This window comes from Colletotrichum chrysophilum (genome assembly GCF_026319265.1).
Source record: "Colletotrichum chrysophilum strain AFK26 chromosome Unknown scaffold_20, whole genome shotgun sequence".
Taxonomy (NCBI): Eukaryota; Fungi; Ascomycota; class Sordariomycetes; order Glomerellales; family Glomerellaceae; genus Colletotrichum; species Colletotrichum chrysophilum.
In genome coordinates this window covers 69776-90630 of record NW_026517307.1, presented here as the reverse complement: position 1 = coordinate 90630, position 20855 = coordinate 69776, and the positions used below count along the sequence as shown (strand labels likewise).

Sequence of the window (20855 nt, the reverse complement as noted above, 5' to 3'; positions counted from 1 at the left end):
GGATCGCTGCACCCGTCTCCAATCGTATTTCACAACTCGCGGGCACTACAGCAGTCGTCGTAAAAACTTGCGGATATCTTTCATAAAATGTCCTCATTCGCTATCTTCCATACATAACTTCACAAAGCCCCCCTCATTGGATTTGACGAGCCCCCTTGTTGCTGACAGACCACCTCCACCGAGGAACGACTCTCTCTGAGTCTGCCTGACCAGGAACATTTTGCAACCCTGTTCGGCCATTGCCACCAACAGTCCTTTTCGACTCTTGCAGGTTGCACTCGGCCCGCCTCCTGAGCGCAAACGATAGACGTGATCCGACCCTGCCCATTGTACCTCTATATCTGCTGCGAGACACAGCTGCAGGCTGAGTCGTGTGAGCTGATTTGTCTCTGCTCCAATAGCCCAGGCCTGTGACAGCTTTAATCGAGTTTTCCCTCCTATGCCGCCTCGTTTGCCGCGAAAACGCTCGCTCAAGTCTCGGTGAACAGTCCCAGTGCAGCTTAATCTCGGCTCGTCTCGTCTCGTTGCGTCCTGAAGAACCCCCTGTCTCTCCCCCTCTCCGCCCCAGTGGCCATCTCGCCGGGTTTCACATCTCAGCCTCGCGTGGCCGCCGACGCTGAAGTGTCCACCACCTGGTAAAACTCCGGCGCGTATTCCACAAGCCAGTCTTTCTCGATCTTGGTGATATCCCGGATGAATATCTTCTTGCTGGTCTCCATGACCTCGTGGAAGATGACCCAGTCAGCCTTGCGGTTGAACATGAGCGAGCTCGGGTGGGCATGGAGCGTCGTCTCGCCGGTCACGTTGCGGAACGTTCCGTCCGGCTGCATCCTCGCCGCGTGCGCAAAGTATCCTGCCGTGAGACACCGCCGTATATGCTCCGCCTTTTTAACGTTGTCTTGGCCCTTGGCGCCGAGGGACTCTTCGACCGTGATGCCGAACTTTTCGAGATATCGCTTCAGCTGCGCGCGTATACTCACCGCGCGCGTCAGGGTTTTGAAGTTGAGATTGTGGTCGCGGGCGAACTTGGACTCCTTTTTGCCCTTCATGACGAAAGCTTGGTAGACGTTGAGCAGGGTTAAGTGGTCGCCTTCCTCGGCCGCAAACAGCCGCCTGGAGGTCTCCATCTGCTTGCGCTCGCCGTCGTGGTAGAACCAAACGTTGTTCCCACCTGCAGAGGTCATCGCCGCGATGGTCAGGATCTCGCTGAGGCAGCCGAATGATGAGGCGCTGAGGAGAGTTTTGCCCATCATCGGCTCGACGGCGATCTCTGCCATCCTGTAGCCCAGTGGTTTCGTGAGCTTTGCATAATCGTCGAGTGCTCCCAGTGAGTAGAGTAGTTCCAAGGCTTTGGCCATCAACTCCGCCGGCGGTGGGCTGAGGAAGTTAAAGCGGAGGACGTTGTCGATGCCCAGCGCCTTCAGCTGCAAGATGAAGGGTGCGAGATTAGACCGCTGAACCTCAGGGACGGTGAACTCGGGTAGACTCAAGAAAGATTCTTCGGTGTAAAGTCGGAAACACTTGCCCGGTCTCGTACGTCCTGCTCTGCCGGCGCGTTGGTTTGCTGAGGCTTTGGAGATGGGGTTCGAGATGAGAGACTCTATGCTCGTTGTGGGATTGTACGCCCTGAGCTTGGCAAAACCGCAGTCGACGACATAGACAATGCCGTCGATAGTGATGGACGCCTCAGCGATGTTGGTCGCAAACACGACCTTTCTTGTGCCCTCGGGCGGCTTGTCGAAGACATACATCTGCTGCTCCGTGGTGAGACCCGCGTAGAGCGGGAGTGCCTGCAACTTCTTTTCTTGACTTCGCAAGTTAAGGAGACGATCAGCGACGGCCTGGCAGGCTTCATCAATCTCCTCGCGGCCGGTGAGAAACACCAGGATGTCTCCTTCGTCTTCATTTTCGTGTATGTCAAAGACAGTTGAGATGGCCTTTTCGAAATAGTTTTCCGTCGGTGACTCGAGATAGAGGAGGTCCACGGGGAAAGTTCTTCCTTCCAGAGATATGATGGCAGACTTATCGTCGCCAGGAGTGGCAGCCTTTGTCGTGCTGTCATCGCCCGGTTTTGTCGTGATTTTCTGATCCCCGTCACCTGGGCTGGTTGTGAAGAACTTTAGAAACTCTTCTGCCTGCAATGTGGCACTGCTGATTATGACACGCAAATCCGGTCGCTTCTTCAGAATCTTCTTGAGCAGGCCTAGGAGAATGTCGGTGCTGATGGAGCGTTCATGAGCCTCGTCCACCATGATGACGGAATATCTCGTCAGCAGTGGGTCTACGAGAGCCTCTCTGATGAGCAAACCGTCGGTCATGAACTTGATGCGAGTCTGGGCGGAGGTGGCATCTTCGAAGCGGATTGCATAGCCCACTTCCTTGCCTATCTCGCAGCCGAACTCTTCCGCAACTCGCACGGCAACCGTTGTCGCAGCGACTCTTCGAGGCTAAGGTAATATTAGCTTGTGCCGTCATGAAGATTGAGATTTACGAGTAACCTACCTGCGTGATCCCAATGACCTTGCCATCTGCACACCATCCCGCTGCCTCGAGGAACTGGGGAATTTGGGTGGTCTTACCGGAACCGGTCTGACCAACAACGATGGTGACCTGTTTCGTCTCAATGAGATAAAGCAGTGCCTTGCGGTGCTTAGCAATTGGCAGCAGCGCAGTCGGCTTATGCAAGGCTGGGATGAATGCCGAGTTAAGGTCAAAGTCGGCCATGTTTGATGCTGAGCTTCAACAGCTTTTGAATAATGCCGAAAAAAAGAAATTGCACTTCGCGAACGACAGAGGCACCGCTTCTTAGGCAGTTGAAATCTGTGTATAAGTATTATGACCTTAACATTGGCCTCAGCTTATTATTTTGGCCTCAGTTAAACATTGTGTCAACTGATGCAAGCCACTTGGTGGTGTTGTAAGTGCTTTGGCGGCCTATCTGCCTGGTGGGTGAAGTCGGTGGTACCTATGTTTGCCAAATAGCCCAGCTGCAACCAGCTGTCGGGTCACATGGGAAGTGTCAGCAGTGTCAAACGATCTTTACCCGATTGGCTCAGGAAAACCCACACTCATCACCAGCCACCAACCGCCAGTCAGCGCTGTGCCTATTGAATCCTCCGTGGCTGTGACGCAGTGGCTCAGGAGGAGCTCAAGCTCCTGTCCCGTGTCAAATTGGCCGCCTGGAGGCGCGGGCGCGGCGTCATCAGCAGCCCAGCTCGCAGCCCACTTTAATATCATCTCGCCAGCTCCCTAACCCCTCGCTCGGCGCAACAACGACCTTGCACAACAACCTTGGGAGAACAGTCCTACTTAATTGTCTAAAGAGACCTTGCGTTTAAGGCTTTCATTGCGACCCATACCGATCACACACATTCCAGGTCCTCCAACTTATTAAGTAGCCGACCTGCGTAGTCATGTCTGCTCCTAACGAAACAGTGCGCCATCCCGCCTCGAAACACTCTACTTTATGCGATGTTCCCTGCGGCTGACACCTCATCTCTGTTGTGACTTTAGAACAAGAACACCTCGTCCAGTGGACCCGAGTCTCCCACTACAGTCAAACCCCTGGATCTCAGCGACGACGAAGACGTCCAGGAGACAGGAATCCTCGGCGGTGAAGACAACCATCAAACCAACACCACCGCAACCACCACCACCACCAACACCACCAACATGGCATCCTCGACACCCGCCACCGAGGCCGCCCCTCCGAAGCCCCCGAGACCTTCTACCGAGAACCAGAAGACCGAGGACATTCTGAAGGAAGCATTCCCGAGCATCGACATCGCGGTTATCAAGGCTGTTCTGAGAGCCAGCGGTGGACAAATCGACCCTGCCTTCAATGCCCTGCTTGGTGTGTCGCGTGCCCATTCACGTTCCGGCCCACAACTAACAATGCATCACAGAAATGACGGATCCCGATGCAGCTCGTAACGAGCCCGAACAGGAGAACCCTCCTCCCCAACCCCCTCGTCCCGCCGCCGGCCCCGAGCTGTCTCAGCTCGAGGCGGACGAGCTTTACGCACGTCAGCTTGCTGAGCACTTTGATAATGTTGGCAACTATGAGGCTAGGACTGCGAACCGCAGCCCCGGCGGTCGCGTCAGACGCCAGCAGACTGGTCTTGAGCCCCGAGTGAATGCCGAGGACCGTGAGCACAACTTCTTCGACGACGAACTCCCAGTCATCCAGGAGAAGCTCCGCAAGGGCTTCATGGAGACCCAAGGCAAGGTGAACAGCTGGATCACGACCATGAAGAAGAGGTTCGATGAGGAATTTGCCGAGGAAGATGAGCACACTCAGCGGCCTGGCCAGGGCCAGGGACAGTACGGTGGCAGACGTCCTGGGGAGTCGAGCCGTAGGAGCGGCGACTATGAGAGATATGACGCCGATCCCCAGGTGCTCAGCGACGATTTCGCAGGCATGAAGTTCACTGCGGATGGTAGTAAGTACAGACTCATAGTTGATAACAACCAACCCAGCGCTAATCGCGAAGCAGCTCCAGTCCGCGGTGATAACAGGCCGTTGTCCAACCCTGATCTCTTCAAGCCCCCTCCGCCTTCCAAGTCGCCCAAGCCTGACGGGCGCAAGGTCGCTTTCCGCGAGGGTACTGAGGAGATTGACGTCTACGAATCGTCGCCCAGAGTGTCTGCCGAGGATAGCACGGGGAAGACCAAATCTAGCAAGTGGCAGCCTCTCTCGACGGTCGAGCCTAGCCCGATCAACGACAATGACCCGTTCAGTTTGGGCGACAGTGAGGACGAGAGAGAGGCCAAGGAGAAGGCTGCGACAAAGGACGTGAAATCAGACGACAGCGAAAGGTTGAAGAAGGCCGCTGCGGAGGCAATGGCGGACAGCCTAGTCGATGCCAAGGATGGCGAGTCGGCGGGTGCGGCGGCCAAGAAGAACTGAGTAGCAGAAGGCGATGGGAGGCATTGTGAGGTGGAAAAACTGTTGGTTACTGGTTCCTACGACTTTCATTTGCAGATATCCAGCCCCTGGCTTGAGCAGCAACAAGAGCCTAGCAAAGGGTCATCGGGAGGCAAGGGAATTGGGGCACCCTAATTTGTTTCTGAGGAAGCGTAGTCATCACAATCCTAAATTGAATGCATTTGCAGCAGTTGACAATGTGCCACTAGCGGTGACGAGTCAGTTGGATGTGGAAAATGAAGGTCAGACGCTGGTGGATGATGATAAGTCGTCGGCGAAGTCCGCGTGTCGTGTTGAGAGATGGTAAGAGAGGACGAATCAATGAGAGAGATCTGCATCTGACGTCGTCGTGAGACATCTCATCTGCGGAAACCCGTCGTCGGAAGTGGAACATTGTCCCGGTGAATGACACGGCAACACGCGGATGTAAACGGGGGGGGGGGCGTCAAGGGCAGGGTCCGGTCATCAAGGGACTGGCCAGACCCCGAAGTCTGGACTTCCGGTAGAAGGCGATGCTATGTTGAGGCAAGCTGGGTAGAAGACGAGAATAGGACGCACAGCACTGCAGTAGGTAACGTCGCAGTCGAAGACAAGGGACCCGCTTGACGAGCGATCTGAAGAGAGAGGCACTCGGGTTTTATTACCGGGCCGACTGCATGACGATTGTTACGATCTCAATGCTACAGAGGGGTTGCCATTTTCAAAGTCCCTCAACGATTTGAAGTTTACTAGGAAGGCAGGAGGGGCCTGGAACAAGGGAGAGGACCTCACGAATTGGAGGTTGCTGCATGGTGAGGGGAGCTCGTTTGTCTGCCCCGCATCAAATTTGTTTTTCAGTTTTTTTTTTCTGCCCACCAGCCCGGCTACTTCCGTACGAGTTGGATGCCGTCTTGCATTTCTGCTGCAGGCGTTGCACTTTGGGGACCACGAGACTGGCTGTCATCGTTTTTTCCGATTCTCTCTTTTTTCTTTTTTCCAGGGACCATCCAGCTTAGCTCATGTTAAGAACGTGCTCCAGAATTGTGGTCTCCTCTGCGGAGTAAGGTGGTTTCCAGCGGAAATACGGAATTTGGGGTGCGGTGAGGGTACCCAGACATAGGTAAGTGAGTTGAGCAATGAAGAAAGAGAGAGAGAGTAGACAGCTGTCGGAGCATTACGGTGGACTTCAAGGGTGATATTCCGTGGCTTTCTCACGATCACCCAGAAGAGACGGAGTCTTCCGGGCTTGGGCTTTGGCACAGAGTGGAATAATTCCGAGGAGAGAAAATGTCCGTCACGGGGGGAAAGAGAAACTTGGAGTCCATGTTTTGGCGCGGAAAATTCTTTCTGGTTTCTTGAATTTCGAGTGCTCGGAAGCATGTCGTTGGCATATGTCTTGACATGGCGTCTTGGGGATTCAGCCTCGCACTTGGCATGTCGAGCAGAAAACGTGGTTCATCCGCGAGGCGCTATTGGCCGGCGATCTGAAGACTTGGCTTTGAGGGGTGACGCGAAGAAGGGGGGGCCTACCACGGTTCATCCTTGAGCAAGCAAGCTGTGCCGCTTCTGACAGCAAGTACCCAACTACTTTTACCTGTTACAGGCAAGTACACACGAAGTACGCAGGAGACGTAGGCCAGTCGTACGGTTCCAACCAAGTACGAAGCAAAGGTGCAAAGGTGCCTTGCCTTGGTTGGTTGGCATGCGGCTAGAGGTACAGCTAGCCGGCTGCAGGACTCGAGACGAGAGTCGGAGAGAATTCTACGACGAACGAGTATTTTTGTCTCCAAGATGCACGAAAAAGCAAGTCAGGAAACCCCACGTGCTCAACTCCTCGACAGCTCTCTTACCTGGCCTGGAAGCGCACGAGCGTTTTTGATGATGTGTGAAGTTACCACGTCTAGGTTCTGCCATGTTCGTGTGCTCCTCATGTACCCAGCTACTGCTGCATAGTAGTATTAGAGATATGCGTCGAGACTGCGTGCATGGCATGTCACCCGTTCCGTTTTCTCGTCTTATGAGCCGTCGCGTGAAGCTTCCGGAGTAGGTAGGTAGGCATATGCTCGGGATACCTGAAGACGACAGGTGTTCGCGATGCAGCCAAGTGGCCCATCGACGTCTGCGTTGTGTGGGAGACTTGTCCAGTACAGACACACATATTTATGGACTGCCCAAGTAGAGATACCTGCGTGAGAGCAGAGATGTCTGTTGCAGTGCGACGTGCAAGGGTGCAGAGCTGCGAGAGGTACCCCGCACCTGCCTGTCGCTAACACAAGCGGGCAGTTCAGTGTGAGCAGCAGCAGCAGGGGGGCCGCTGGAGGATGATCGGGACGGACAATGGAAGAGCGCACCGGCTGAATGCCCCACAATTTGGCCGTCACTGTTGCTGCTCAGCCCCTCCAATTGGACAGACCGGCGCAGTAGTTGGCCAAGAGCCGGCCGGCGCCCATTGGACTTCACGGGCTTGGGTTGGGTTCTAGTGCAAGGTTCTGCTCCGGTCCCCAGTCGCTACCTACCTTACTACACCACGGATACCAACCATTGACCAACCCTACCCACCTTGCCTTGGTCCCCCAGTCTCCATTCAGTTCGACTTTGGAGAGCCTGCCCGTGGTCCATGGAGCTTGCTTGACAGGTCCAGCGAGAAAGAGGAAGACCGGGAGAGAGAGAAAGCGAGAGAAGGCACACCTCGCCTGCGTCAACGCCTCACTCATACCTACCTACCTTACCCATGCGAATACCCGACCCGAACTCTAGATCTACCTAGACCCGAGCTGCCGCTCTACATCTCCCTTACGCCGCCATACGTTCGACTGCCCTCTTCTGGTCACCCTGCTGGTTTCTCTGCAACGTCCTCGGTTCTCGAAACTGGCAGAGTTGCAGAACGCAATTCACCTTTCCCACCTTGCTTGAACCTCGACGGCTATCCAGACTTACCTCATATCTCACTTTCACGCACACCCAGGTAGTCCAACCAAGGCCACCACCCGCGCCGCAACGACACCGTCTCATTGGCATCCGAACGCCGCCAACCGCCATCTACCTAGCTGCAGCAACTCCAAGTACAAGTCCTTGGTTCGCTTGGGCCGTCTCTCTCTTTTGCCTGGTAAGCGTTGCCATTCCTCTAGCAGACCCCTCGTGATCTTCTCCGATTCGCTGCAAGTCAAGTTTGGTTGCCTGTGCAGTCTTTATCAAGCATCGTTTATCACACCAGTACTCTTTGCTCGAGCCTCAATTCCGCTATCACATGTCGAACACTGATTGCTATTCTCGTCAACGGCACCTCCGTTCTTGTAATCCCCTTCTGGCAAGCGAGGTGGTAACAGGAACCAACACTCCTGGCCGGTTCCAATTAGTCCTTGTCGACCCGGCTCAGCAGGTTGCTACTTTACCTGACACCCCCTGCCACGATCAATACATCACGAGCTACCGGCCAGATCGTGCCCTGCCATCTGGGGATCCAAACTTGGATAAGACAGCCCTGGACCGACAGTGTCGCCGGGGTATTAGGAGCCCAACGGGCAAAACTGGCGCTGACATGGGATATTGCCCTCCGCTGCCAGCAACTATGCACGTCCATTCACCACTCTCGATGCCCCCACGCAGCCTCTCGTCTTGGTTTCTCTTACCTACTCGTCGTAACTGCTCCCATACATTACGTCTGGCCATGCCCATGCTATGCTCAATGCGTTGGACAGGCCCCCTCTCTTGCACCACAACATCATACATGGCAGTCACCGAGCACCGAGGCACGCCCGGGATAGCTTCAGCCTAGCCCCCACCAACATCTCCATTCTCGCTCGCTTGAGGCGTCTTACGCAGCCTGAGTTGTTCTCTCTGTATGGATACCTCTTCAGGGGTCCTTCTCCTCCCGCGCATGTTCCGAAAGTCCAGAGCTCCAGTTACTTCGTACCTGTATGGGCCAAGCGGCCAGCCCGCTGCGGGCCAGAACACCAACCCAGAATGCTTATGCTCTGTTTATTCGTTTGAGAGAACTGTTTTCTGACTCAATCAATAGCTTCTAGTCTTCTTCAAGTTGAGTCTATACTTGGTCTCGACTGTCGCTCCATTCTGCACTCCCCCGGGTCTCATCATTCCAGCCTGCAAGAAAACACCCAAGGCAACCAACACCTTGAGCGGTCTTCTCCTCTTCCCACAAGCAACTCACGCCACCCAAGAGCCCCCACGTGCGACTCTGATCCTTCTTTCAGCCGTGTCCAAGACACTGTTGCCGCCCGTCGACGTCACCTAGTACATCCTTGTGGCAGCCACCCACTTTGCCTGCCGCGGCGACAGACGCAAGTTGGCAGAGCTCTTTTCTGTCATTCTGCATACATCCGCCTGCAGACTACTTACCTCCGGCTTGCAAGTACTGGAGTGATAGCATATTGTTGCTGTTCAAGCGAATTCCATCGCCTTTGGACGCCGTGATCTCACGGGCGTCCGTCCATCATGTGAGTCTCGTCCACGAGTTCTTCTGCGCCCCGTCTTATAAGTGCTCAAGGCACTGGCGCAGACGTACGCTAATATCTACACAGGAAGTTCGGCAAGCAAATTCAGAAGCGCCAGCTTGAGGTCCCAGAGTATGCCGCAAGCTTCGTCAACTACAAGGCTCTCAAGAAGGTATGTGAAGGCTTTTCAGTAAACCCAAATCTGTCTCTGCGATCTCATCCCCCGGTGCTCATCCGCTTTGGGCGGCGCGTGGTGAAGAAGACCACAGAAAAAAAAAAAGCAGAGCACCCTCCGAGGACTTAGTCACTCGGTACCCAAAACTACCCCCTCAGGGGTTAGGGGATGGAGCAACCCCCCATGACATTAACCAAATAACACACGGCATTGCAACTGACACCGGGCCGTATTCTAGCTGATCAAGAAGCTGTCGGCTACGCCCACGTTAAGCGCACAAATTGATCCTCTGCGCTCCGCAATATCTATAGACTCCCAGGCGGCTCTTCAGGCCAACAAGGCCACCTTCTTCTTCCAACTGGTAAGTTTCGACCATGGGTCAGTGCAATGAATATCCCACCATACCTGCTAACTCTTGAACAGGAACGAGAGCTCGAAAAGGTCAATGCCTTCTATTTGCAAAAGGAGGCCGAGGTATGCACTCATTTTCCTTTGTCTGCTGCAATGTCTCGCTCGACTTGTCTTAACCCCTTATTAGCTCAAGGTCCGCTTGAAGACTCTTCTCGACAAGAAAAAGGTGTTGCAGTCGCGTAATGGCGTTTCCAGACGATCAGCAAAGTTCACCACGCTCGAAGAGGGCTTCCAACAGTTCGCCAGTGACCTGAACAAGCTCCAGCAGTTTGTTGAGATCAACGGTACCGCCTTCTCCAAAATCCTCAAAAAGTGGGACAAGACATCAAAGTCCAAAACCAAGGAACTCTACCTCTCCAGGGCGGTGGAAGTCCAGCCCTTCTTCAATGCCACGGTCATCAGCGAACTCTCCGACCAGGCGACGACCAGTCTGCAAGAGCTTGGAGCTTGGGCCGAGGGAGACCATGTCACCTTTGAACCACGAAATGACCACATCGTGAGCAGTCAACATCTGCTTGGGACCGACGAGGGCGATGCCGACACGCTGCTGCTTGATACCGTAATCTCCGGAAACCTGGAGGCGTTGAGAGATCTGCTCGTTCGGATGCGGTCTGCGGCGGCTGGCTCGTCCTCGGGATCCGAACTCTCTCTGATGGAAAGAATTACCAGGACTTTTCTTGCAGCAATCCACGAAGCACCGAAGGAAACCCTGCAGGTTCTACTCGAGACGGGCTTGGTTGACATTCAGTCGGAAGATGACATCAACGAGAGGAATTGCCTACACCAAGCTGCCATCTACGGAAACAATTTTGTTCTCGAGTATGGCATCACTAAAGGCGTTGCCGTCGACCGTACCGACGTGTATGGCAGGGTCCCTTTGCATTACGCCAGTATGCATGGCCGCTTGGACATGCTCGATGCCCTCTCCACTGGTAAGTTGAAGAAGTTGAGCCTGTGCCCGTGGGCGAGTTTGCTAATCTTGGGTTGCAGCGAATGCCCAAACGATCGATCTGATCGACCACGACAACTTTACGCCGCTTGTACACTCGATAATTCACGGACATCTGCAGTGTGTTGAACGACTTCTGGTGAAGTCCGCCCGCATCGACCCGGTGTCCGACGCAGACCATGTACCACTTAATCTTGCATGCGAGCACGGTTCGCTGGCAATCGTGGAATTGCTGCTCAAGCATGGGGCACAGATCCTCCCCGACGCCGAAGGACTCTATCCCCAACATCTTGTTGCTCGGTCCGGGCAACGGCCAGAGCTCCTGCTTTTGCTGAAGAATTACGGCGCAAACCTCGATCAGATTGACAAGCTATATGGATGGACACCGCTGGTCCATGCCGCGAGCGAGGGCAACGTGCCGTGCCTGCATGCTCTCTTGGAAGTTGGAGCCGATCCAAACATCGTCGACGAAAAAGACCTGCCGGCAATGTATTACGCAGCCTGGGAAGGCCATTTGGAGTGTATGAAGCTACTGACTCCCTACAACGCGAGGACAAAACCGAGCCCGATGGTCACACATTCCGGAGGTTTAGTTCCAATGCTGACGAGCAGTGGACCTGAGCCGATGGCTCTCGATCCCGACGCCATCCCCGAACTTGAGCTCCCACCGCCGATAATACCGCTGCGCCGCTACGGACATAACTTCCTGGACACAAAGACTGTCATTCAAATTAGTTTCGAAGAAAACGGGGACCAGCCGCTGGTGTTCTTCCACGATGGCAAATATCCCGCTGCACGCCTCACCATCTCGTCCAAGGTTTCTGATCTCATTCCCAAGAACATCATGCTGCCTTTCCAAGAAGATACCCGGCTTGTTTCCTTTCAAATTGATAACCTCGAGTCCTTTACCCTGGACTTCGACGTCTTTCCCACCTATGGAGCGAAGATCATTGCCAAGACGGTGGCACTCCCTAATACGTTCAAGGCGCTGCTCAGCAGCTCCGGAAAATGCTGTCTGCCCCTGTTTGACCCCAGACTGCGCGCAATCGGTCAGATCAGCTTCCATACGCAGGTCATCAAACCCTTCAATGGAAAGCCGCTGGAGATCACCGATTTCGAGACGTATTGGAAGGCAACAAGCCAGTTTGACCGCAGCCCAAGCACATTTGTGACGGGCTCGAGTCTGTCTGGAGACTTTGTTCGGTTGTTTGTCCAGCACACCAGCGATGGTGTACCAGTCTTGTGGCCTAGGTGGACGATCCCATGCGGCGGGATTGATTTGCCAATCTCGAGGTTAACGATGGAGCAATTCAACACCATCACGTCTAAAAGCCCAAGCCGAGACGAGCTGTCCTCGCTGCCGTCGAAGCAACTGGACGCGATCGCTGATGTCCATCGTGTTCTGGCCACGGCAGGTATTCCTCTTAATGAGGCATTGGCTTTGCTTCCCCACGGAATGCATGTCAATATCCAGGTCCTCTACCCAACGCCCGAAGAGGAGCGGACCCAGGGCCTTGGGCCGTCGCAGGATCTTAACACGTTTGTTGACTCCTTGCTTACGATTGTATTTGATCATGCGCGCGCCCAAAGAGCCCAGTCCCTCGAGTCGGTCCGTTCTGTTGTCTTCAGCTCATACAACCCGAGCCTCTGTACGGCACTTAACTGGAAGCAACCAAACTTCCCAGTTTTCTTGTGTAACGACCTTGGCCGGGAAGACTCAATGTCGCCACCAGACATCATCCAGAGCCATGGACGCAGGTCCGCGTCGATCAAGGAGGTTGTCAGGATTGCGCAGAGCAACAACTTCATGGGTTTGATTTGCTGCTCAAGATTATTGGTATGTAATGCTCGTTTCCTTGGATGCTTTGACATTGCCCGCTGATAACATCCAGGAAATGGTCCCTGCTTTGGTTGATGCCATCAAGTCACATGGGCTGGCGCTTGTCACGGACAAGTCGCTGGACCCTTCAAATACCAACTCCCTCTCTGACCCATTCCCGAGGCTGCCTAAGGGGGTGGACGGTGTGCTGAAAAGTCATGGTGTTTTGCGCTTCAACGAGTCCATCGATGTGTAATGCCTTCATAGATATTTTAAGAGTCTTGTAATTACGCGTCATTCAGAAAAAAGACTTGCGCGCTCTGCCCTGATGAGCAGTTCCCAGCCGAACTCCAATTCCCAATCATTACATGCTTTAAGCGACTACAGGTCATCAATCTGGCATTATTCGTGAAAATGCATTCCCCGTTTTGTTAGCATCTGCTCAGGCGCCCTTGTAACCATACTTGAGCGCACTTAATTCCTTTTCAGGGTCGACGCTGGCCATGACCACCTTTGCAAGGATAATGACTATGTACACAATGGCAGGTAAGTTTCCCAGCCCGACGTGCCCGAAGATATCCCTTTCGCCGGACTTGGTCACCATACCCATTAGAACTAGCATCGCGCAGAGGCCCAAGTTGAGGTACGGGAGGTACTGCTCCAGAGGGGACTTGTGCTGCTCGGTGAAAGAGAAGGAGCTCCGTCTGCGCCGACGCGTGGTGGTCGAAGGGCCAGGCTGATACTGAGAGGAGCTCCCGGAGACCGAGGAGACGGAGGACTCGAGCGAGGAGGAGGGGCTTGTGTGCGGCGTCTTGGGCCTAGACCAGGCGTCAATGAAGGGGATGCCCGTCTCCCCCGGCGCCTGGGTGTGTAGGAGGTAAGCCGTCGACAAGAGGGAGGTAATGGAGAGGAGGGAGGCCATCATGGACGTCAGGCGCAATAGCGAGATGAGGAATGGGATCGTCGTGAGGACTGGCATGGCGAGGAGAAAGGTGCGGAACTGGGCGTTGCGAGCGGCGTTGTCGTCCGCTAGTTGCTGAATGAGCTGCTCCTGCTCTGTTCGGGCAGAGGTCAGCAATCCGTGCGATTTGACGGCGAGGTTTGGAGGTTGGGGTCGCTTACCTTCTTCGTCCATGGCTTCGGGTTGCGAATCTGCTGAATCGTCGTCCGTGGGGTAATGGAATGTTCGCCGCAGACGGGCGCCTGCGCCCCTGGATTCTGCCATCTAGATGGGCCTCGTGCAGCTGGGATGTTTTGTAAGTAGTATCGTTACGGTCGCGAAGCTTTGCGCGATGTCCACGTTATATTTTGTGGTGTTTTGTCAGTCGTCGCGAAGGGAAACGTGGTGGTGAGATATATCACCTGGCGGGTGTAATTAGGAGGGGAAAGAAACAGCTAAATGCAAGCAGGAGCTTTGATAGGCAACCTTCAGCGCAGAGCAATGACAACTCAGCCTTATGACGCGCGCCGAATGGCCATGTGGACATGGATGTGCATTGTAAATTGATTGGACGAAGCTCAGCAAGGCTTTTTTGGGGGGCTTGCTGGTGCTCTCATTTTTTCCCCCCTCTGCGCGGAGGAATTGGGGGCGTTAGAGCTAGGCCTGGGCCCGCCCACTACTGAAGCCGACCGCTGCGAAGTCCATGACCTGATTCGGGAATCTGTTGAGTTTTCGTCGCAAACCACCACGAACGTCCCACCACGACTCCGACATTTGGAACTTCCTGGGCAATAGCTAGGGCTCATACAGTTTGCCAGACATGCTTTCAAGAACAGTAACGAGGCGGCTCGTCTCCTCACTGCGCAACGCCGCTGCACGACCACAGTCACAACTCAGGAACCAGACACAACGGAGATGGGCAACTGCGGCGCCGAAGCCGGGATCAGGGCCCTTGATGGAGAGGCGGGCTGATAGAGAGCTTCCGGGTAAGCTCTCCCTCTTACTTCCTTCGCTTCACCTGCCTGCCTGTTTAATACTGGCCCAGAGCGCTGACGGTCGCGATGTAATTGTGTGTAGACATCAACCAAATCACCTTCCGCTGGTCCCGCTCGCTCCCCATCTTCGCCGCCGCCATCGTCCTCTCCAGCGTCGCAATCTTTAACTACCAGAAGTCGTCGTCGCCCGTGATCGCATCGACAATGTACGCTCTGCGCACCAACCCGCGGGCCCGCGAGCTGCTCGGCGACGAGGTCTACTTCAAGCACCAGATTCCGTGGATCTCGGGCGAGATGAACCAGCTGCACGGCCGCATCGACATCAGCTTCAGCGTCAAGGGCACCAAGGGCGAGGCCGTCATGAAGTTTGCCAGCTTCCGGACCTCGCACAAGGGCTTGTTCGAGACGACCGAGTGGAGCCTGGAGACGCCCGACGGCCGCAAGGTCGACCTGCTGGACGGCGCTGATCCGTTCCGGGGCATCGTTGGTGGGGATTTGGACGACGATTTGGACGAGCCTGCGTCGGCGGCGACGAGAGGCTTTAGGCAGAACATCAAACAAGGGGCGAAGTAGTGGTCATGCGAGCGAATCGAGGAATGGGCTGTCAAAAAGTGCGGTAGTAGGTGGTGGTCATTGGGATATTCGGGCGAAGAGAGCCGCCCAGTCATGCGCCTCGTAGGGGGGTGTAAATGTACAACATGTATAGTACACGGACTCATAACAACAACGGTTAAAATGGGAAAACACTCTTTACGAGAATGTCGAGTTCCTGATCTCCTTGAGTTGCAGGTGCCTTTCCCTTGCCTGCTGCAGTCTCGCCTTGTTCTCCGGCTTGCTCTTCAACAACTCCAACAGCTTCTCCTTGCGGTACGGCAATGCCGGCGCCTTCCTCTTCTTCGCATCCTGGATCTGCACGAGACAGTTCTTGGGCCCTCCAACAGCGCCCTTGACGAGCACGATGCCCAGCTCGTTGTCCACCTTCAGCACCGTCAGATTCTGCACCGTCACCCGCTCGTTGCCCATCCTTCCAGGCATCTTCTTGCCCGGCATGACTCTGGAACCGGAGCCTTGCGAGGGACCGGTGGTACCGATGGTACGGTGGTTCTTGGAGTTACCGTGCGATGCTTCCTGTCCAGCGAAGCCGTGGCGCTTCATACCACCGGCGAAACCCATGCCCCGGGTGTTGGAGCGCACATCAACATACTGGCCCGTCTGAAACCAGTCCGGGAACAGCTGTGAGCCAACGGGTAGCAGACCCTTCTCATCGCGGACCTTGAACTCGGCGAGGTGGCGCTTGGGCGCGATGCCCTTCGCCTCGTAGTATCCCAGCATTGGCCTGTCCACGTTGCGGGGTTCCTTGCTGCCCAGGCCGATCTGAACGGCCCAGTAACCGTTCTTCTCACGTGTCTTGTTCGCGACGACCTGGACCTGATCGAGCTGGAGGACGGTGCAGGCGACGCGCTTCTTGCCGTAGTAGATGGCGGTCATGCCCTTCTTGATCGCGAGGGCGCCGGTGCGGAGAGGAGTCGTCTTCTCGCGGCGGGCGAGGGCGGCAGCGGGACCGGTGGTAAGGACGGGGAGACCGGCCGTCGGCTGGTTGAAGCGGGCTGGCTTGCTGCGAGGGGGAGCGGTCGACCAACCGTACTTTACACCTCGCTTCGCGGTGAAAGGGAGCAGGTGGAGGCGGGGTCCGGCGAGCGCGGCATTGGATGTCGTGGACGACCCGGTTCGGAGGAGCTGGAGACAGCTCGGAGGCAGTCGGGGCGCCATGGCGATGGCTGTGTGTTGTGGCAGAGAGCGTGGATTTGCACCGATTGACGCTCTGGTGGTCGTGATGGAATTTTTTGGGTGAGGTCGGATCAGAGTGCATGCGAGGTGGAAATCTCGAAGTGGCCCGTGCACACGCCAGAACGCCAGACCAGTCAGGAGCTTCAACCAGATTCTTCACCTCCTTCACGTTTACGTCCTGAATACATCGCCTTCAATTCTTTTTCACTTGGAACTCACCGGAGCACTTTGGAAGGGATTTAAGATGGCGTCCGTCCAGAATGCCAAGGCCCGTCTCTGGTATAGGATTCTATATCGCAACGCCCTCCGAGCCGTTCAATTCTCGGCGCCAGCTCGATACGTCGTCCGCGACCAGCTAAGGGCAGCCTTCCGAGAGAAGGACGGAAAGCTGAACCATCAGGTATGCCAGAGGACGAACTGGTTTCTACAAAATGCGGCCCAAGACAGGGGACTTGAGCACAAAATCCTCAAGAATCTTATCAACGTTGCATGTGAGCGTTACAAGAAGAAACCGTGGAAGGCCAATTACCAGAAGGATAAGGACAGGAAACATAAGCCCATGTGAGTATCCATTACGATCGAGTGCGTGTGATATGGATGCTGATTCTTTGTGTTTAGGGTACAGGCCACTGAAGAGTTTACAACCACCTTTTACCACCACTTTGATATTACACTGGCCATGTTGAACAAATCGATGGGTTTGGCCTTGCGCTGTGGTCCCGTTCAATAGCATGCAGTGGACTGTCTCTTCTTTACTCGGAAGTATGATCGCATAGGCGAGAACGCCGACATGCCACTCATCACTCACTGGAGGCAAGTCAAGCTCGGCCTGACAAACATGTCGGACTGCCGCTGGAAGACGAATTTTACTGGTATCACAGCATACGCAGGATGCTTGGACGGCTCGTCGAGGCAGGCTCATCAGACCAGCCTTTGATGCTGAGACTAACAAAACGCGTAACTTGTTGTGGCGTCATGGTCGAAAGACGGCAAGACGGGAGGGAAACACGACGGCTCCGGGCGAAGATGCAGCCAATCCTCAATATCCGATGGTAACCTATTGGAGGAACCGACACCCTCGCGAGAAGATCGCTGGTGCGACTTTGCAGACCCGAGCGATCTGCAGGCGCGTGGGGTCCGCAAACTCAACGGCTCACCCATGGTTGGTTGAGCGCTTCTGCGAAATGGCGGCGACAGCCCTTTTGCAGCCATCGAGGGCTCTCCTCCGTCATGGAGGGTAATGTAGGGCAGGGAGGGGATGAGCGGCTAGGGATGCAGTTGGGATTGGGGTGGTGGTGGGATATTTGGCACGATCGAACATGACTCTCCAAGGTCGCATAAGGTAGTTCAGCAATTTGTCGCCGAGCCGCTGCTGGCGCCCGTTAGGTGCTGATTCTTGCTGTTCCTGAGCTGATCTGATCTCGCCGCTTAATATGGAAGCCTGCTTTGAGACGCCCAAAGGAGGCCAAAGATGACGGCGATGGAAATGCGGGTGGGGTGAGGGGGAGACGTGTGTGGTGTCTGGACGTATTGTGTAATCCGAGGACTGCGGTTCGCTGGGAGCGACGCTGTTGTGCGTGGTGGGAGTTACCCCCAATGGAAGGGTCGGGGGACAGAGCGAGAGAGAGTCAGATTTGGGTGCTGAGATAAGGCACACCGTGTTACTGGGCGTTCAGAATAGCACAAGGGACTGGGTTGGGAATTGGAGAAGCTGGGGAGCTGAGGCGACGCTATCAGCTCCGTGTCGGAGCCAAGAAGTCTCGGCCGTCGCGCCGTGTCGGATCCCTTGGCCGGGGACGCTGGAAGGTGGTGCTGAAGTGGTCCTGTTTGTGTTTTGGCTATCTCCAGATCGTCCGGACAAATACAAAAATAACGACCCTCGTCGGCTGTTAACCCGGGAGGCCGGCCAAAACATTGGACATGGCTCCGTGAAACCGCTGACACACTGCGTTGGACCCGTTCGTTGTCGTAAGGTGGTCGACCGAGCCTGCGTTCAAGAGGTGAGCGACGCAAGTCCTCGAAACAGCGTCAAGTTGAGTCTACGGAGTCCACTTGGAATGTAGCCTTCTTCTCTCACACACCGTCTTGCAGTCTCTCCTATTTGAGTGACAGTGTGGTTTCTGTGGCTTGTGACGGTGGGTCGACAGACGGTACGACGGTCCAGTGAGGGGCGGCCGGGCTGTTTAGTGTTAGCGGCCGCTAGGTATCGACAGCCCGAGCAAATGAGAGAGGCAGGATCGCTGGAGATCCAATGACCCCCCCTGTCCTCGTTGTAGCGGATACTTGCTTCGCAGTGTTCTCCCTGCGCTGTCGATGCCGCTGCTGCGGTACAGTGAAAGCCCGCCCGCAACCACCACCTGGGCTCAATGACCATCAGATGTCCTCACCACTACACTGTACCCTACCTACCTTGACCTGGGGATGCCAATCAGGCGCTGTTTTGGATGTCTTTGAGCGGGGCAAAAGGGGCCTCCCAGGTGCAGCTTTCCGCACCTCACCACGAACGGCCCAGGCTTTGGAGCTCCAGCTGGGCCTGCCGGATGGACGCGCTGCATCAACCTCACCTCACAGGCGCATCTCGGTGGAGTTTTGTACCTCCACACGCATCCAGCGCTGTGGCGGTACCTCGACAACCACGAGGAACGACGCAGCTGCGACGCAAGGAGGGAGGGAGCTGGTGCTGGGCAGGTCCAAGTACATGAACCTTGCCTCTCCCATTGCCGACCCCGCAGTCCCAAGGTAGGTGCCAGTTGCTTTTACAAAGTAGTTGACGCCAGCCCTCAACTCTACTTGACCTGCTTCCCTCCTCTCAACTTAACCCGCAAATCTCCCATGGTTAGCGGGCACGACAGCGTCATTCTCCGGGGGTTCAGCCTTCGATCCCCAAACCATCCTTAAAGTCGTACTGCTCGCGTCCAACTACCGGTCCATCTTCCTCGTGCTCGATCTCGAACTCGTCTCTCCTTTACCGAAACCCTCGAACCACCCAACCCTCTCCACCGTTGACAAACGCCCACCGAATACGGTCTGGATGGACCCATCGCCGCTGGCACCGTGCCGTATCGCGACCGCGCTGAGGACCTTGATCTCTCGCGAGATCACCGTCTAAAGGCGCTGCCGAGCTGCCATTGCTGGAAAGCATGCCCGCGACAGAAGTCGAATACCATCCAAGACACCATGTTCCGGTCCTCCAACCGACTGCGATCATGCCTCGAGCTCAAGAAGAGCGCCCGCAGAGGCTGGTCAAGCGGTACCGGACCGAAATCGCTGCAAGCACGTCGAGCATGTTCTCGACCGTCGTCGCCTTCCCCCTCGATAGCGTGAAAACGCGAATGCAAACCTACAGATATGAAGGATTTCTCGATTGCGTGAGGCACACTTATCGCACTGAGAAGCTGAAAGGCTTCTTTCGGGGTACGCGCCTCCAATACTTGCTCTGCATGCACTCCCACACCACACCACCACAACCCCTCATCTCGACTCGCGTACTCAATGACACTAACCTTTTTGCTCCCCTAAACAGGCGTTCTGGCCCCGATGGCCAGCGTCACTCTTGTGCGAACCATTTCCTTCTCGATTTACCAACGCGCCAAATACACGTACTCTGGCTGGATCAAGCAAGCCTGCGGGTTTGACGTCCTGCAGCACGTCAACAAACAGGGCACCTATCCAAACCTCTATTCCATAGCCTGCTTTGGGGCTGCCGGTGCCTCTGCCGGCTCCTGCATCACGCTTCTTGCTTGCCCTTTCGAATTGACGAAACTCAGCGCCCAGGTATCAGTCTTGTTGTCTGACCAGAAGAAGCTCGCCGAGGCCAATTGTCGGGCTACGAATGGCCACCAGGTTGCGGCCAGCTACCAGAACAAGGGCACGTTCAAGACTATGTCCAACATCATTCGCCACCGGGGTGCTTTGGGGCTCTACACTGGCTTCAACTTGCACTTGTGTAAGTCTGCCCAGGCGTACAACCCCATCCATCCCTCAGCTGACCCATTCTAGTGCGAGATACCTTGGGGACGGCCATATACTTCATGGTCTACGAGAGCGGCAAACAGCTCGGGACTACGTTTGGCGGCGACCACCCCACCACTAACAAACTAGCAGTCGTGTTCTCGGGTGGGCTTTGCGGGATAGTGTCCTGGGCAATGATCTGTATGGAATTGTCTTGTCGTCAACGACGTATTGCGGAACGCTAACTGTGCCAGATCCCATTGACTCGGCAAAGAGCATCTACCAACGAAACTCTCTCTTGTACTCCAAGGGCCAGCAAGTTGAGCCGCCACCGAAGATTGAATTCTTCAAAAAACACATGTACCGCGGTCTTGGAGTATCCATGGGACGCTCGTGCGCTGTGAACGCTATTTTCTTCTCTGCCTTTGAATTCATGAAGAAGCACGTCAATTCACTCGATGATAACTAAG

At 55.3% G+C, this 20855-nt stretch overlaps 7 protein-coding genes across 7 annotated transcripts; 4 read left to right on the top strand and 3 right to left on the bottom strand.

The window, feature by feature from the left end:
* Nucleotides 1-593: 593 nt before the first annotated feature.
* Nucleotides 594-2724, bottom strand: COL26b_003541 (uncharacterized protein; the record flags this gene model as incomplete). The annotated part of the gene is made up of 2 exons (XM_053176436.1): nt 594-2447; nt 2503-2724. 2 exons carry the CDS (start codon nt 2722-2724, stop codon nt 594-596), a joined length of 2076 nt encoding a protein of 691 aa, XP_053039523.1.
* Nucleotides 2725-3672: 948 nt separating this feature from the next.
* On the top strand, nt 3673-4909 carry COL26b_003540 (uncharacterized protein; the record flags this gene model as incomplete). Its single annotated transcript, XM_053176435.1, has 2 exons — nt 3673-3853; nt 3906-4909. 2 exons carry the CDS (start codon nt 3673-3675, stop codon nt 4907-4909), a joined length of 1185 nt encoding a protein of 394 aa, XP_053039522.1.
* A 3675-nt stretch (nt 4910-8584) lies between these two features.
* On the top strand, nt 8585-12967 carry NUC2 (anaphase-promoting complex subunit Apc3; the record flags this gene model as incomplete). The annotated part of the gene is made up of 7 exons (XM_053176434.1): nt 8585-8595; nt 9445-9529; nt 9771-9893; nt 9956-10006; nt 10071-10875; nt 10934-12729; nt 12785-12967. 7 exons carry the CDS (start codon nt 8585-8587, stop codon nt 12965-12967), a joined length of 3054 nt encoding a protein of 1017 aa, XP_053039521.1.
* A 186-nt stretch (nt 12968-13153) lies between these two features.
* Nucleotides 13154-13846, bottom strand: COL26b_003538 (uncharacterized protein; the record flags this gene model as incomplete). Its single annotated transcript, XM_053176433.1, has 2 exons — nt 13154-13767; nt 13834-13846. The coding sequence occupies 2 exons, from the start codon at nt 13844-13846 to the stop codon at nt 13154-13156; spliced, it is 627 nt and encodes a 208-aa protein (XP_053039520.1).
* Nucleotides 13847-14471: 625 nt separating this feature from the next.
* Nucleotides 14472-15219, top strand: COL26b_003537 (uncharacterized protein; the record flags this gene model as incomplete). The annotated part of the gene is made up of 2 exons (XM_053176432.1): nt 14472-14637; nt 14729-15219. The coding sequence occupies 2 exons, from the start codon at nt 14472-14474 to the stop codon at nt 15217-15219; spliced, it is 657 nt and encodes a 218-aa protein (XP_053039519.1).
* Nucleotides 15220-15396: 177 nt separating this feature from the next.
* Nucleotides 15397-16416, bottom strand: COL26b_003536 (uncharacterized protein; the record flags this gene model as incomplete). The annotated part of the gene is made up of 1 exon (XM_053176431.1): nt 15397-16416. The coding sequence occupies one exon, from the start codon at nt 16414-16416 to the stop codon at nt 15397-15399; it is 1020 nt and encodes a 339-aa protein (XP_053039518.1).
* A 3555-nt stretch (nt 16417-19971) lies between these two features.
* COL26b_003535 (uncharacterized protein) lies at nt 19972-20854 on the top strand (the record flags this gene model as incomplete). Its single annotated transcript, XM_053176430.1, has 2 exons — nt 19972-20380; nt 20640-20854. The coding sequence occupies 2 exons, from the start codon at nt 19972-19974 to the stop codon at nt 20852-20854; spliced, it is 624 nt and encodes a 207-aa protein (XP_053039517.1).
* Between the last annotated feature and the right edge of the window lies 1 nt (nt 20855).